Raw genomic sequence first — 17,936 nt, 5'->3', positions numbered from 1 at the left:
TCTGACTGTACAGATAGAGTACCTCTATAGATCTCAACTCTCAACAGTTGAGAAGTATATATATATATATATATATATATATATATATATATATATATATATATATATATATATATATATGTCTCTAGAGTTTACACAGAACGTTGAAACCCCCCAAAAAACATCCATTGAGGGGGAGTTCGGTGGGTGGAAGCGTGTTGATGAGAGGTCAGAGGAGAATGGCCAGACTGGCTCAAGCTAAGAGGAAGTCTAGAGTAACTCAAATAACTTTACAACCGCGGTGAGTAGAAAAGCATCCCATGAAGTACATGTCAAACCTTGATGCAGATGGGCGACAACAGCAGAAGACCATGTTGGATTCTACTCCTTTCAACCAAGAACAGGAATCTGAGGCAACCCCCCCCCTCGCCCAATGGAAACCCTCATGGAATTTGCAATGGTTTTAATGGAAACTGTAAAGGTCCCTGTGAGTCTCTACTGGTAATTTCTATTGGTGGAATGTAATGTCTAGTGGATACCATTAAGGATCTATAACGGTTAGATTACGGTCTGTAATGGTATTTGTATTTGGAAACCGTTCGTATTTCTGTAATGTCTGTATTGTTTTTTTGTTGTTGTTGTTTTTTTTCCCCCAGGCTCACTGAAACAGCTGGATGGTTAAAGATTGGAACGATCCAATCTTAAACTGTCCAACTGACTCATTAGATAATGACCTGAACGGTCAGGTGCATAGGTATTCTTATTAAAGTGGCCAGTGTGTGTATATAACATAATCTAATCCAACAGCCTGAACTGATGAAGTGCATGGATTACAGAAGCAGCCCAGCTGTTAGAGAAGAGCAAACCAGGTCAACCGTCTGTGGTCCATATCAGGTGTAGGCCCAGGTACCGACAAGTTTAATAGCAATTCATTTCCAGGGTCATTAAAAGCAATGAACTTTAATTATGTTTAAATGTTAAATGATCTACATATACACACGATCTGATCGTATCAGTAGTTTGAAACACAATACAGTGACTATTTTAAACATTTTAATGCCAGAGCATTAAAAGACCAGTTAATTAAAAAGCAGTTAAAACGGTATAATAAAACAATGTGTGCCTATACAGTAGATAAATTACAGTACACACCTCAGCAGACTCTCAGAGGTCTTTCATGCGATAGAAACATCATTTGTAACGTCCTGTCAGATGTAAATCTGTCTAAATATATTGTGATGGTAGCCACGGCATAAAGACTAAAGTGTAAATAAACAGAGCCCAGTTGCATGTATGTCCATTTGATCTGAGATGTGCATTTATTGCTTTTTGGATAATTCCATGCATGTTGAAAATAAACGGTGAGTCATGCACAACAGCATGACCTGTAACCAGTTCTTCATTAACTGCGTCTTTATTTTTTCTTTTTTTCCTGTGTGGAGTCAAACCAGGCATCCAGTAGCTTCTTGCTGTAGTAAATTTGCCCCGCATGCACCTGAATGGCGATCACCATCAGCAGGTACATCACTGACACCGCCGAGAAACCAAAGATAAATCGGTAAGCCTTGCCGTGTCGGTACAGCTGCTGTGCTACAGGGAACATCTCCATGGCACCGAAGATTAGTGGAGCCACGGAAAATAGGCCAGCGCTGATCATGGAGATAACCAGGTAGCTGATGTTGTTCCTGGGCATAGCCAAGCTAGATAGCAGCGAGGGCAGCAGGCTGAGGAGGTATGGGTACTCCCACTGATAGGGCATGGCCACCACATCATGGGAGTACAGCTTGAAATGGGCGATTGTCACCTGGGAGGCTATTAGTAACCATATTACGAGATGCACAACGGTCAGCTTCTTGATCTCAGACTTTAATGAAGCACTGCAACACAAAGAGGTCAAGTTTGGATCAAGTGAGAGGACAGATGGAAAAGATAGGCTGGGTAATTTTCAATGCTAAGTTAATGAATAGAAACAACGGAACGCACACAAAGGAGTTCACGTTCACTGTATTAAAGGTGTAATATCAGAGGACGTATTGTACAGCGGTGCTTGAAAGTTTGTGAAGTCCAATATTACATATCTGTGAGGGGTAAAAATATGTGAACGTCCAGGATTAGCAGTTTCATATGAAGGTGAAACTAGGGTCAGGTGTTTTCAATCAGTGGGATGATGATCAGGTGTGAGTGAGTGAGTGAGTGAGCGCCCTGTTTTATTTAAAGAACAGGGCTCTATCAGAGTCTGATCTTCACAACACGTGGTAGTGTATCATGGCACAAACAAAGGCGATTTCTGAGGACCTCAGAAAAAGAGTTGTTGATGCTCATCAGACTGGAAAAGGTCACAAAACCATCTCTAAAGAGTTTGGATCCACAGTCCACACTCCACCAATCTACAGTCAGACAGATTGTGTAGAAATGGAGGAAATTCAAGACCGTTGTTCCCCTCCCCAGGAGTGGACACCAACAAAGATCACTCCAAGAACAAGACGTGTAATAGTTCATGAGGTCACAAAGGAACCCAGGGTAGCTTCTAAGCGACTAAAGGCCTCTCTCACATTGGCCAATGTTAATGTTCATGAGTCCACCATCAGGAGAACACTGAACAACAATGGTGTGCATGGCAGGGCTGCAAGGGGAAAACCACTGCTCTCCAAAAACAACATTGCTGCCCGTCTGCAGTTTGCTAAAGATCATATGGACAAGGCAGAAGGCTACTGGAACGATATTTTGTGGACGGATGAGACCAAAATTAAATTTTTGGTTTAAATGAGAAGGGATATATTTGGAGAAAAGAAAACACTGCATTCCAGCTTGAGAACCGTATCTCATGTGTGAAACATGGTGGTGGTAGTATCATGGTTTGGGCCTGTTTTGTTGCATCTGGGCAGGACGACTTGCCATTCATTGAACAATGAATTCTGAATTATACCAGTGAATTCATGTTCATGAACTGAATCTGAAGAGAATGTGAGTCATGGAGCAAGACAACGAGCCTAAACACACAAGTTGTTCTACCAAAGAACGGTTAAAGAAGAATAAAATTAATGTTCTGGAATCCAATGTTCTGGAATGGCCGAATCAAAGTCCTGACCTTAATCCAATAGAAATGTTGTGGAAGGACCTGAAGCAAGCAGTTCATGTGAGGAAACCCACCAACATCCCAGAGTCGAAGCTGTTCTGTACTGAGGAACGGGCTAAAACTCCTCCTAGACGATGTGCAGGACCGATCAACACTTACCACAAACGTTTAGTTGCAGAAGGAGCTCACACCAGATACCGAACGCAAAGGTTCAAATACTTTTCTACTCACAGATATGTAATATTGGATCGTTCTCCTCAATAAACAAATGACCGAGTATACTATTCTTGTCTCATTTGCTTAATGGTGTTCTCTCCATCATCTTTTAGGACTCGTGTGAAAATCTCATGATGTTTTAGGTCGTATTTGCGCAGAAATATAGAAAATTCACAAACTTTCAAGCCCCAATGTACATTTCCCTTTTAACACAGATTTTCTTAGATACTCAGACGTCATTTAACACACTGCACCACACACTGTCCGTACAGCGTTTCCTGGTTTGCTTAATAGGAAAACACGTACAGCGGGGGGGGTTACTCTTTACCACATTACCTCATCTGATACTGAGGAGCCACTTTCTCTCGTTGCTTGAAGTCACTCCCATCAGTTCCAGCAGCTCTCGGGCCTGCACGTGATGTCATGACTGACTCCTGTCTGAGAAACACATTTAGCCATTTAGCCATGTACTGTCAGCCCTAACATGATCAAATACCTGATCGGTCTGCAGTGATATCCAATCGTGCAAAGATATGCACGAGCAGCGTAAAGTGCTTCACACTGGACAATATAAATGCAAGAAGTATACAAGAATAATGACTGTACAGGTAAATGGATAAAAAAAAACAAAAAACAATCTATCTATAAAAAGGAAGTCTATGCAACTATGTCGCATGGGGATGAGGGTATCTAACCTGAAGATTAAAGAACAGTACATTAGGCTATTTAATCCCAAAGAGATTTTATACGCCTAATGAATTGCAGATATCCCCAAAACACAAATATCACCTGCATCAACAAATCACCTGTCATCAATAAGGCCTAGATTGATGGTTAAAGGCCTGTCTGAGATTTTAAATGACACTGCAGGTTTTCATCGGTCGTCTATGTACTTTATTTTTCCACAGTGATTGAAAAGAGTTTATAACGAGACTCTTATTAATCTTATTCCAGATTGCATCCGGACTGTATCTCAGCTGTATAGAGAATAGCTCGCGCGTGCTTCAGATGAGTGATAGCCTATGAGGCTTCACCTGCTGAGGTGTTTACACAGCTGTTCTCTCTTTCTCTGGGTTTTTGTTCTTATATATATATATTTCTTTAATGAGCGCTCACATGAATAATAAAAAAAGTGAATACAATACTTACTTTCGCCTGGTTGAAATGCTGGCGCAGACGCGAAAGAGGTTTTATTTAATAAGGGAAAAATCCGACAAGGCGCTACACAATAGCTTTCCAGTCTGTGGCGGCGCATGCGCAGTACGACTCTCTCTCTCTCTCTCTCTCTCTCTCTCTCTCTCTCTCTCTCTCTCTCTCTCTCTCCGCCCTTAAAGTGATGCGTAGCAGCATCCGTGCATTATCATCAGCATCACCATCACCCTATAACGGGGTGAAGGGACGGGTCTCATCTTCAGGCTTGCTGAAGAATAATTTGTCAATGTTGAACGACAAAATGAAAGCATGTGCATTGTTTCTATTTATTTATTTGTTTGTTTGTTTATTTATTTATACGGTTATACAATTGTCGTGACTAGTATATTACACACGTCTGTTATGCAAATACAGTATGTGGACTATAAAATGTACTACTCTGACAACATGAAGTTATTTCAAATCGCACCAAGACTGTGTTACTCTCAGTCTTAATCTTAATAAGCAGGGGACGAATATAAACTAGGAAAATATAGGATGTTAGCTTGGTCTACTACTTGTACTGTCTTCATTCCAAATTCGAAAAAAAAAAAAAAAAAAAAAAGGTGGGACGATGTGTAAAATTAACCCGTAAATTATTGTTTAATTATAAATTAAACGATAAACCCGTATGTGATTTACAATAGAACATTGAAAACATGGCAAAATAATTCTCTGCTCATCAGTAGCACCATCCATGCATCTAACCATTGCTTATCCTTTTCAGGGTCACGGGGAACCTGGAGCCTATCCCAGGGAGCATGGGGCACAAGGCGGGGTACACCCTGGACAGGGTGCCAATCCATCGCAGAGCACACTCACATACACACTCACACACTACGGACACTTTGGACACGCCAATCGGCCTACCATGCATGTCTTTGGACTGGGGGAGGAAACCGGAGTACCCGGAGGAAACCCCTGCAGCACGGGGAGAACATGCACACTCCGCACACACACGGCGGGAATCGAACCACCGACCCTGGAGTTGTGAGGCAAACGTGCTAACCACTAAGCCTCATCAGTATCAATGAGGTGCTTAAAGATTCCACAAACATTGAGCAGGTGACTATGTATATAATGATATAGATCTATTTATTTAATTCAAAGCCTGTTTATTTAGGCAATTTATTTCAGCAATTTATTTATTTAGTTCTCCCCTATGTCACGTTATGAATTACATGACATCATGAATGACATATGTATTATACTTTTCATTTATATTAATCAATTATATTTCATTTATATTCATTTCATTTAAATATCATTTATATTCTATGTTCTTGTGCATGTGTGCAAGTGCAGCTCTTAAATGAAAACACACTTTTTAATGGATATAAATCCTTTATTTACAAAAAAGACAAAATTATTTTTTAAAAAGAAAACAGCTCAGACTTTGCTTCTTGTTGGCTTATGTCTTTTTTTTTTTTTTTTTTTTTTTACCAGTTATTTAAAGGGACAAAGTAAACAATTAAAACATTTTTTTCCCTCCAAGCCCTTTGAACTTTTAATCAATCAGTAATTAGCAAGCACAAATGAAAAAAAGCCTTTCGTAAAACATTTATGGTGAGAAAATTAAAATGACGCAAAGGAGAAGAATATTAAAAGAGATAGATGGAAGATGTTTTGATATGCTGTTTTAATGTGATATGCACTGAAATGTAATGGCATGTTAAATATGTGAGATCTGAATGAGGGCTTAAATTCCCAAATGTAACTTTAATTTTTAATAGTATTTACTCAGTGGTTATTCAATTAGAACTGGTGTGAAAAGGTTATGACTGTGCAAAAACATTACATTTAGATAAAAATATAGGGGTAAGGCATCTTTATGAAATGGTACTTTTTAAGAATACGTTCACTATACAGTACATTTCAGTAAATATTTAAATATGTCAGAACAATTATTTCATCATTTTAATATTTGTGAAAATAGCCTTGTCTTGTCATCTTTGGGCAGCTGCCACTTTGGTCATCCAACAGTACATATGACACATTGTCATAAAATAGGAAATACTCCCACGTGTCCCAAACACTCTAAAGCTCAGTACACAGATACACATATATTAGCACCATATTAGCTTGACTTCTTCTAGAAATCTCCAATTATAATATTTGAACTGAATGCAGTTGGTTGTTGCTAGAGTCTTTGTACAGGTAGTATAGTGTCTGCATATACACGATACTAGACATATGCGTGATTATTGGCAAGATGTCACATGAGGTCCTTTCATGTAACTCTGATGTTTAAACCATGTAAATGTTTTTAATTTCATGCCTCTTATTTTTTCCTTTTGATTACTTCTTTCTCCTTCTTCTTTATTGATCTACATGGGATAGAGTAGGAAACCAGAGAAAGAAGAGTGGACATATTGCCCTGCATAGAGTCCAGATGCCTCGTCGGATGGTAATTGGATGTGAACAGTGTCTCCCGGCTGTAACGGAACCACAGCACTGCCAGATGCCTGGTCCAAAACGCCCTTCTTGTACTCATCATATGTATACATCACAGGTTCTCCATTCCGGTACAGACCCACCCACACATTGGACCCCTTGCAATGCACATGGTATGAGAAATAATAGATACCAGGAAGGTCACAGGTGAACACACCTGTCTGTGGGTTGTAGTTCTGTCGGCCATTATACAGTAGCTTGTCGAATACCACTGGTGTGCCAACTGGAGGGTAGGGTGTAGTCAGTTGTGCAGTAAAAGCAGGCATTTCAAGACCATTAGAACCCATTATATCGGCCCCACCTCCATATTTTCCTTTCATATACCCACTAGTCTTCACTCCATCCAGGGCTGGCCCCATCTCAGGCAGAACACCCATGAGGTCAGGGTTTAGGGCAGGTGGTCCAGGGGGTCCTGGAGGACCAGGAGGACCTGTTTGACCTGGCTGGCCTGGCAAACCACTTGGACCAGGAGGCCCAGGAGGACCAAAAGGGCCAGCAACACCAGGGCTTCCCTCACCTGGAGGACCAGCCTGGCCAGGAGCCCCAGCTTCTCCCTTAGGCCCAGGGGGTCCAGGTGGTCCAATTGGTCCCCCTGGTCCTGCAAACCCTGGAATGCCATTAGGTCCCTGAGGCCCTTTGGGACCAGGTGCACCCCCTTCTCCTTTAATACCAGGAGGGCCAGGAGGGCCAGGAGGTCCAGTAAGACCCTTCTCTCCTCCATCTCCTTTGGGACCGATGGGTCCTGGTGCTCCTCGTGGCCCAGGCTCACCATCCTCACCTGCTTGACCTGGTTGGCCTGAAATTCCTGGAGGTCCTGGCTCTCCTACAGGCCCATGTTCTCCCTTTGCTCCACCTTCACCTCCCTCTCCTTTAGGTCCTCGTTCACCAATACCACCAGGCAGTCCTACCGGTCCTGGAGGGCCAGGAGGACCACTGGGTCCTTGGGGTCCAATCATACCAGGTGGCCCTACATATCCTTTGTCACCTTTTGGTCCTGGAGGACCAGGTGGTCCCCCCATTCCTTTGTCACCCTTTGGGCCAGGGTATCCTGGTTTTCCAAATCCAGGTAATCCAGCCTTCCCTGGCAAGCCTGGTGGCCCTGGTAGTCCTTTATGACCTGGGACACCTGGTTGTCCTGGCAATCCACCGTCACCTGGTTTCCCAATGCCAGGCAATCCTTGTGGTCCTTGTTTGCCCTCCAAGCCTGGTGGACCTTTTGGACCAAGTGGTCCAGGCGGTCCAGGTTGCCCTTGTTTACCTGGTGCTCCTGGCAAACCAGGTGTTCCAGGCTTGCCCACCCCTGGCAATCCTTTATGCCCAGGTGGACCTGGGGGCCCTGGTAGGCCTTTAGGACCTTGTGGCCCAGGATGTCCAATTCCCTTATCCCCTTTTGGACCAGGCAACCCCGGAAGACCAGGTAGACCTTTGTGCCCTGCTTCTCCTTTGGGTCCTGGCAGTCCTGGTCGCCCTTGGCCACCTGGCTTCCCAATTCCTGGCAAGCCCTGGGATCCAGGGGGACCAGGTGGTCCTGGCATGCCTGGTAGTCCCTTTGCTCCACCAGGTCCCTGTTCACCTTGTTTTCCTGATGGTCCCATATCACCAGGCTTTCCTGGCATGCCTGGCATTCCTTGTTTACCAACACCAGGCAACCCTGGAGGGCCAGGAGAACCTGGATTTCCTGGAGAACCTGCCACACCATTTCCTTGAGGACCAGGAGGTCCTGGTGGTCCTTGTGGTCCTGGGGGTCCTTGTGGTCCAACTTCACCTTGAATACCCTGCTCACCTCTAGGCATGGTCTCACCTGTAAGCAGGGAAATATGGCAGTATTTGCACAAAACATGAATGGCATATGATATAGTGATACAGTGAGATGTCATGGATATATAGTAATATGGGGATGATAAAGTGATCACCTTTTTTGTCCTTGCCTTTATTCATATGCATGGGAAAGTGTGGCATTTCTTTCCTGTAATGTGGGTACTGCATATGAGGCATCTCTTTTCCTATACCTTTGTGAGGTATATGAGGTACAGGCTGGAGCTGCTGATGATGTGGTTTGTGCCCGTAATATGCTCCTCCAAAAACAGATGGTAATAATACCACTTGTACTAAAATCACCAGGAAAGGAACCACAGCCATGACCTGTGGATCAATCAATCAATCAATCAATCAATCAATCAATCAATCAATCAATCAATCAATTGCATACAAAACCATACATTAAAAATAAACAATTCTTAATGATCAATCAACCAATTTTCTGGTCAAAGTGGAACTCAATCAAACAATCAATCAAACAATCAATCATTTAGTCAGTCATGAGCATAATCACTTACCATGAATTGTCATTTGTTTAGCCATAAATATATAGCGAATAAATATATATTTAATACATTACAGTACCTTTCATAAGTATTTGGCCTCTTGGTTGCATCTCTGACTAGCCCTCTATACCCAGTCATTGATTTTTGCTGGATGGCCTCTAATCATGTTTATGCCATATTCTTTCCATGTTTTAATAATGTGTAAAATGATTCCAAATGTTCAACGTTTGGGATTTTTTTTTTTATTATAAGCAAACCATGACTTTTTCCATAACAGATTTGTTTTGATAGCACCTTGGTCCTTCATGACGCAGTTTGTTTAGGTATGTTCTCTAAGAAACTCTGTGGCCTTCCAGAAACATTTCTACTGAGATGGCAATTGGCTGTACTAGAACTAATTTAGGGGTTTCACAGCAACAGGGGTAAATAATTTTGCAAACTATATAAATTTTTCCCTTGCTTCAGTATAATGGACTATTTTGGGTAGGTTGTGTAGATCTCAATTAAATACATTTCAGCTCCAAGTTTTAACACTGCAAAAAGTTCAAGGAGGGTGAATAATTATGCTACTCACTCTATTTACTAAATCTGGATGGTATATTCAAAAAAGCACATATGAGTGTAATGGTCAGGTGTCCACAAACTTTTGGCCATATAGAGTATTTGTTGTACTAGCACCACATCCTCCAACCTTCTCCCTTATCAGTCATAACATATTACAGTACAATTGTGGCCATCTAGTCTCATATGAAAGTGAGGTAAATCCCTGGATACAGTCTAGAGCAAGCAATAATAGGTCTAGGTCTGATCGAGGAACATTAAATAGTGATTTTCTACCCAATGTTGTCGTCCCACTAGCTAGTTCTCCACTATCATACAACATCTACCAATTGAGGAGGGTGAAGGCTAGCACCTGCTTCCTCTGAGACACATGAACCTGGAGAACATGAAATGCTGCTCATGCTGCGTCACAGGGCAGCTGAACACACTCTGAGGAAAGCACTACAGTTCACAGATACACATGATTGTTTCATGTTGCTTGGATTTACAGAGAACATGGCCAATTTTGCTCTCATGGATTCTCAGCCCTGACAATCAAGCAAGCGGTTTTCTCTTGCCGATGTTTTGGCCTCCATACATGCAGTAAGAAAGATAAATAGGGTTATCGTGTATATCTGCAAGACGTTCAGTGCATGAGCTGATGAACGTGGAATGTTGTCTTTTTTCTCCAGCCAAAGCTTTCATCTCAAAGTCAACTTTGTGTAGGAATTATTTGCAGGGCATTTTGGGGTATTTGTGTTTGGTGATAAACTCCGTGCCAATTGTGTGTTATTTCCTCATTTCCTCTCATCCTTGTCCCTGCGAGAACTGGAACAAGACTGTGAAATATGCAGCATTCTCTGAATTGGTGTGTGTGTGTGTGTGTGTGTGTGTGTGTATCTTTGCATGAATGGGATGCCAGAAAGAGAAACGTGGGCCACTTTTGGCACACACCAGTTAAAAACGTGAATGTGTGCCATGATGATCAGGTACAACAAGCAATAAGCACAAATGTCTTTACATCACTGCACAATTGAGGTTAATATTACAAATATGATGAGCATTGTAAAATAATATTATGGGAATTAGGGAGAACCTGGGAGCAGCTTGTACCATGTGACTGAATCAGTATGGCAGAGAAGTTTGTGCGTGCTTGTGCATTTCCTGCTGGTTTGTGAGCTGCAGATGCTTTAATTTGTAGTATAATGGACAAGGGCATTAAGAAAATCACTAACAAATGATGTCTGCCGTTCCTAAAAAACAAACAAACCCAGAACTTTTCTCCAATCTGTCCAGGATACAACAGCAGCTACAGATCTCTCCTCTCCTCGCTTGTCTTCCTCACTGTTCTGTTGAAGTTGTGTTTTTTTCTCTCTCTATGTATCGAACTATTTGGACTTTCTTCAAACTTTTTGACAGCTTTCTGGCCAGGAGCTATAGTTTTGCACTAAGTCGGACTATAGTTTTCTCTTCAGATTACTTTCATGTAGGTCTGTCAGAGGCTGGAAAATAAAAGGCTGAAATCAATGAATTTGTATTTCGGAGGAACAGCAGAGAACTTTAACCTTTCTCAGGCAGTTGGTGATTTTCACACGGACATGCCATGGGGACTCCCAGTCTCTGGTTCTTTAAGATGAAGCTGTAACGTCTGTAGTCCGGGTACAGTTCTTGGAATATGTGATTTGTACATGAGTTTTAAACGTATATTCAGGGCTAATGCTCAGGGCTATTCATTTGCTGAATTTATTCCAAGGCCATAGTTTCACCTTCCAATCTAAATCCAAATGAAGGGTATTTTTTTTTCTAAAGTTTCACAGATGTGACTGTTAAAAAAACATAGAGTTAAATTGCAGTCTGCTCCGGTTTCCTTATTTCCACAGTCTATTGTGCTATTGTCATGGGCCAGGTGTTTCGGAGCATAAAGCCTGAAAACCACCAGGGGGCACTGTAAGAATGCATGAGATTTTTTTTGTTTTATTTTCTGGAGAAATAAAACATATATCAATGTGTATATTTTAAAATAATATCTTTGAGCGATAAGGGACAGTGATCCTGCAGTTGCTCTGCAACTTGAGATGTATGATTGGGGTGGTGAATGTGAGGGCATGAAGCTGGAGGTCACTTAGGGGCCTGAGGTTCAGAAACAGCCCTGTGTGTGAATTAGGAAGTAGGCACATGTCATGAACAACATTCAGGAAAAGATAACCCACCATATCACCTTATTTAGATGCTAGGTTGTGTGATGGGTGCAGTCTAGCCTTACAAACATATTTAGACATTTGTCTGTGAGTTTGTCAGCTACCTTGTTAGTGTAAACAGAAACAGATGTACAATGGCTTCAGAATAATTTCGTTCTAATCTAATATGAAGTTTAAGAAACAGTTCTACAACATATACAGAGATTTAACATCAAACTGAACAACAGATGCCCAGTTTGCTCCTATGTTCTTGATGTTCTTAGTCTTCTAAGAAAAATCAAGACTATGAAAGGTTGATAGGATGATTGTAGGGCAATTCATCCATTTGGAAGTGAGTAAAAAGTCTTAAGTGTTATAAACTCAAGTGCAGTCACTGACAGGGCGTGTAAAGATTGTTAAAAAGGTGCGGGGGGGGGGGAAAGGTGAATATTTCTTTTTATTCTTCAAAGCTCTGTTGAATTTCATGAATACTATGAGCTATAGAAATACATACAACATATATATTGTGTAGTGATGAGATAGATAAGCCTGCTGCGTACATTATGACCAACAGTCATGTCCTACTGTGAACAACACATATCTGTAAACATATCTGAACCATCTGAGCCGCATTCTCACACATACGGTCTTGCATTTCCATGTCTGTTGGTTCTACTAGGAAGTGCTGTTAGTTAACGTATGCATCGTGGGATTAGATTATAAATGAGTGACTGAAATAATCATAATTATAACATCCACGAATAACAAAATTTTTCAGGCTAGAACGGAAAAAAGAGAGAGAGAAAAAACCGATAACATAATGGACTGCGAGCTATTCAATAACAGGCCATTTCTTTCTCTAGCCGGTTTTTCTTTCTGCTCAGACACAAGTTTATTTGCTCTGAAACGCAACATTATTGTTTCATAAATATACACATTATCAGATTTAATCTGAGGAGCACTTTTCTCAGCACACGTTTCTGTCGACCGGGGTATGTTTAAAATCTATCTTAGTAACGTGGTGGGGTTTGGGAATGCTGTTGATGGGCAATTACAGAGAAAATCTGAACCATACATTTAACCACAACAAAGACAGACAAAACTCTCTCTCTCTCTCTCTCTCTCTCTCTCTCTCTCTTCAATTCAATTCAATTCAATTTTTTATTTCTATAGCACATTTAACTATAGACATTGTGTCAAAGCAGCTTTACAGAAACATATAAACACAGGATAGGGATTTTAAGTGTGTAGATTTATCCCTATTGGGCGAGCCAGTGGTGACGGTGGTGAGGAAAAACTCCCCGAGATGATACGAGGAAGAAACCTTGAGAGGAACCAGACTCAGAAGGGAACCCGTCCTCATCTGGGTGACGACGGATAGTGTGAGAGTAAAAGAAAGTTCATTATGGTTCTCTCTCTCTCTCTCTCTCTCACACACACACACACACACACACTTAGACACACATGCCACACCCATTCCAATTACACATTTGCAACGCAAATCTGAAAGCGAGAAAGTTGTCCAATCAAGCCCTCGCAACACTACCGGTGAGGAGAAGGTGCAGAATTTGACAAGACCGTGAGAACATATTCAAAGCAAATATGTTAGTAATATCATTCAATTACAAATGACAACAAATCCATCAGATATTTTAAAAGAAAGCTGGCACTGTATATTAACACACACCTGACCAACACTGTGACAAGGCCAGCCTGAACGCTTGGGAAATTTGTACAAATTCAAATGAACGATTTGGTTAGTTTCCGTCCATGTCACGTGCGTGAAGTTTTTCAGAAAGCCTTAAGCTTTGTATTTTTCCACATATCTCAAGTGAAGTGAGTTGAATATTCACTACTAGAAAGAGTTATATTACAATAAAGAATGTGTGTAATCAATGATATAGTGAAGCTTTCTGTGAGTTCATTCGGCATTTTTGGAAGGAGTCTCCAGTTTCAGTGTAATAATCTGAGGTAAAGCTGTATCGTTAAGTTCTCCATCATAGGTGCAAGTCTTCATGGGGTTTCTCGGTAACGAGCTGCATTTTTTTCGACTTAATCGCTTCAAGAAAAGGACAAAAATGAGGGAATGTCTGTCTATAGCCGATTTAACGAAGTGATAACAGGAACTGAATTGTTTCAGAGATCTTCCACAACATTAAATATACTGTAAATGGACAAAAAAAAAAAAAAAAAAACCCCGATGATGTTGCTTCTTAATGAATAAATAATGACAATCGTTGGCAGATTGCTTTGATGTAAGAAGAATAAAACACTTTGGGACATGCCATTATTGGAAAATGATCAACTTTGGGATAGTAAAGGCCCTCACATCACACGACCCATTGTTGATTATTTTCCAAAAAAGGCATGTTTTATTTTATTTTAAGTAATAAAAACTAGTCAGGGTATTTTAGTATCTAAAGCTCTATGTCATAATTAATGGAATACAAGTTTTCCGACCCTGGTACTCATGCCACTGTGTGATTCCCAGTCACTGTTGACCAACCGCTTGGACAATGGATCATGTGTCAGTATGTCCATCGTACTGCAGGCCTTCTTAAACATGGCTTTTGCCCCCCGGGAAAAGAGAAAGCTCTCATCTACCTTTTGTTCACCCCTGCTGTCGGACTCTCACGTAGCCCATCAGCCAATAAACAAAGCTTGTAAAATTAACACCGCATGGCACGAATAGGGCCAGTTAAGAGAAAACACACACCCACACAATAGGCTTACTAGGATACAGCTGGCCCCTAAAAGCTCAATATTTACAGAGAAATCATCATTTCTCTATTCCTCGACTGGTTTCAGGCACGTTGTCCATTTCCTTGCATTCCTCTCTTGCACTACTGTCACTCCCTCTTCTTGTCTACACAGATCAGTAGACTAACAAAGAGACGGCTAAATCATCAGTTAGAGGCATGGCATTTTGTGACTACAGGACAAAAATGTCGAGAGAGAGAGAGAGAGAGAGAGGGAAGAGAGAGAGAGAGAGAAATGGAAAAAGCTCAAAGATGGACTTAATCAATGCTTGGAACAAATATTCTGCCACTGCATTCTTAATAGTCTGGGATTTATACTATTAACAGATGTGGAAGACTGAAAGTTTGTTTAATTCTTGTTTTGTATTTGCTAATAACTCCCAATTATGGAACATGCCACCATAATGGAAGCTCTTCTTTTTCCTTCCTCCATTAGCATACAGCAATTTCACTGTTTGATTAGGTCTTATTATGCAGCTATGTTCCTAGCTTCCCAGCCAATAATCTAAAATTATTACAATATTTTATCCAACGAGCTACGCACACTAGGGTTAGTGTTCATAAAAAGCACATGGGAAGAAAACAGGCAAAGAGCAATTCTCCAGTTTTGACTAAAGTGGTGCAATCTGACTAACTGTGGCCTAATTGAACCGGGACCAGCATCATTACCTGTGGGTGGGTATGAATCAAGAACGTGATACATAATGATCTAACACAACCTGATTTTGATTTTTGGATTCAGATGACAGAAGAATGACATAGAGTACTATATTCCAGAGTAAGAGTCAGGCCTGTTCAGCGTCCAGTCGCTGCAACAGAGCGCTCATTCTGCTGCTCATCCGCTTACTCAGCTTACAGCTTTTTCACAGCACACTGATAATAAGAGTGAGAATCCCAGAAGGAACCTGTTAGCCTGTGCACGTGTATGCATGCGTTGTCTACTGTAGGCCCTAAAGCAAAACCTTCGCAACAACGACAACAGCAAGTGTGCCGTGGTTGCAGTCTATTCCAGGATGTATTATATAACCAACAGCTAGTTGATCGTATGTATACATAAAGGGAAACTGATATTAAATCAGTAGGCCTACTGTGAGAATTTCAGCCCTAGCACAAAAGGAGGGTGTTCCAGTCTTGGAGAATAACTATCACACCTCTTTCGAGCTAATGGATATTTGTTAACCATCTCTTCTTGGTTAGAATCTAAAACACTAAAACATTTCAAATAGGTAACAGATCAAATCTTTATCTGTTAGTGGAGGAGCGCTAGCATCCAGCCATTCTCTCATCAACTGGAGGCTAGGATCAGCCACTGCTGTACAGCCTGGAGATCGCTGAGGACGGTACCGTTTGAAGTTCCATGGAAATGGTTTTGGACCTCAGTTCCACATGGACGTTCTCGCTGTGGTCGCTGGGACTACGGTTGCAGCGATGGCCTTGGGACTGCGATTACCACATGCAGTTTTACACTCGGGTCTCCTTTAGTGAACAGTGGACTAGTTCAACAAACAGACTTCATATAAACACCATAATGAACTTTCTTTTACTCTCGCACTATCCGTCGTCACCCAGACGAGGACGGGTTCCCTTCTGAGTCCGGTTCCTCTCAAGGTTTCTTCCTCGTATCATCTCGGGGAGTTTTTCCTCACCACCGTCACCACCGTCTCGCCCAATAGGGATAAACTCACACACTTAAAATCTCTATCCCGTGTTTATATATTTCTGTAAAGCTGCTTTGAGACAATGCCCATTGTTGGACACGCTATACGAATAAAATTGAATTGAACTGAATGCTCAGTCTCTATTCGGAGTGCCCTGGAACTGAATATTGAGACACTTCCGGAGACTATTTGTATGATCCAAATGGGCTTATTATTAGCTTTCTATATACAGTCACGTGTGTCGCAGCCATAAAAGAAATAATCTGATGACTGGATGTACTGCAAATGATACTGCTTGATAAATGTTATAAGATCCACAAGCTTTTACACTGAACTGTAGGCAGTTATATACATCTAAGATAGATTGGTGTGTCTAATGAAGGTCGGTACTGTGGACTGTCGTGTCAGTGATAAAGCAACACATTCTGTCATCATTGATATGTCTATTTCATGAATTGTGCACTAAATCACAACCAGATATTATAATTAACAGTGCTAGACAATTAAACATCGATTAAATCGATTCTTAAACATTAAATCGAGCATTTCATACGAGACTGAGAGACATACGAGACTTAAATGGACTTGCTGTGGATATACATGACCAATAGAGGTTTAGTGTATGGTCATACATCTGGATATGAATTAATAACAACAATCCAGTGTACCAGTGCATTTATAATAACCGTTTTAACCATTGTACTAACATGCTGCGATATACAATCTTGATTTATCAGCCACAAAATGAATGAAGCAGTGAAAGAGTTTTAAAGCACACACACACACACAATTTGATCATAACTACAGTACAATAAGGCTTCCAATTAGAAAACAATTATTTAGGAAAAAGACGACGGATACATTGTGTATATGTCTGTGAGAAGACAAAGCAAGAAAGAGAATATAGCTTACCCTTGATCTTTCTGTTTTCAGTCGTACTCGGGGATCTGGGCACTCCTGCACACAAATTCCCACACACACCCCTCACCAGCTGAATGGATGGATGACTGGAGTTAAACAAGCAGCACCCTACACACTCACTCACCTTATATCTCCCATCAGGACAGGAGGGGAGGAGAAAAGAGAGCGAGAGAGTAGGGGGTGGAGGGGAGAGAGATTGTCAGAATGGCGATGTCACAGTCTTGTCTTATTCAGTCTAAATTCTAAACACTGGGGTTTGTTTGCCTTTCCAAAATCCCTGTGTGGGCAGCATCACCCTCATTACTTCTCACAGTGATGTCATGACACTCAGACGGTGAGCTTGATGGATCTTGGATGGGCCTTTTTCCCGCCTTAATGAACACAAGTGTGTGAGTTTGGAGCGTTCCACGCACTGAAAATCATCCTCCTGGGGGAAAAATCAGAATTTATTATTATTATTATTATTATTATTATTATTATTATTATTATTGTTTTGCATCAGGATCTCATGGTTTTATTGGTTTGAATGAACATCCCATTCATTCTTGATTCAGCTCAAGATTCCGGTTGTATTTAGTGTGTAATCACGTATTATAAAATTGAATTTTATGGCATATTCGAGAGTTCTATCTGCATAACCA

The 17,936-nt window shown here is 41.1% G+C and overlaps 2 protein-coding genes across 2 annotated transcripts; both read right to left on the bottom strand.

Annotated features, from left to right (window-relative positions):
• Positions 1-1,275: 1,275 nt before the first annotated feature.
• On the bottom strand, positions 1,276-4,560 carry jagn1a (jagunal homolog 1a). Its single transcript, XM_017469218.3, has 3 exons — positions 4,421-4,560; positions 3,608-3,709; positions 1,276-1,856 (listed from the first exon to the last, which is right to left on the bottom strand). The coding sequence occupies exons 2-3, from the start codon at positions 3,694-3,696 to the stop codon at positions 1,394-1,396; spliced, it is 552 nt and encodes a 183-aa protein (XP_017324707.1). The 5' UTR covers positions 3,697-3,709; positions 4,421-4,560; the 3' UTR covers positions 1,276-1,393.
• Positions 4,561-5,792: 1,232 nt separating this feature from the next.
• On the bottom strand, positions 5,793-17,700 carry col8a1a (collagen, type VIII, alpha 1a). The gene is made up of 3 exons (XM_017469212.3): positions 17,287-17,700; positions 8,830-9,058; positions 5,793-8,717 (listed from the first exon to the last, which is right to left on the bottom strand). Exons 2-3 carry the CDS (start codon positions 9,053-9,055, stop codon positions 6,790-6,792), a joined length of 2,154 nt encoding a protein of 717 aa, XP_017324701.1. The 5' UTR covers positions 9,056-9,058; positions 17,287-17,700; the 3' UTR covers positions 5,793-6,789.
• Between the last annotated feature and the right edge of the window lie 236 nt (positions 17,701-17,936).

This window comes from Ictalurus punctatus, chromosome 6 (assembly GCF_001660625.3).
Source record: "Ictalurus punctatus breed USDA103 chromosome 6, Coco_2.0, whole genome shotgun sequence".
In the NCBI taxonomy this organism is placed as follows: Eukaryota; Metazoa; Chordata; class Actinopteri; order Siluriformes; family Ictaluridae; genus Ictalurus; species Ictalurus punctatus.
Note: the sequence above shows the minus strand (reverse complement) of the source record. Positions and strands in the feature narration are given on the sequence as shown.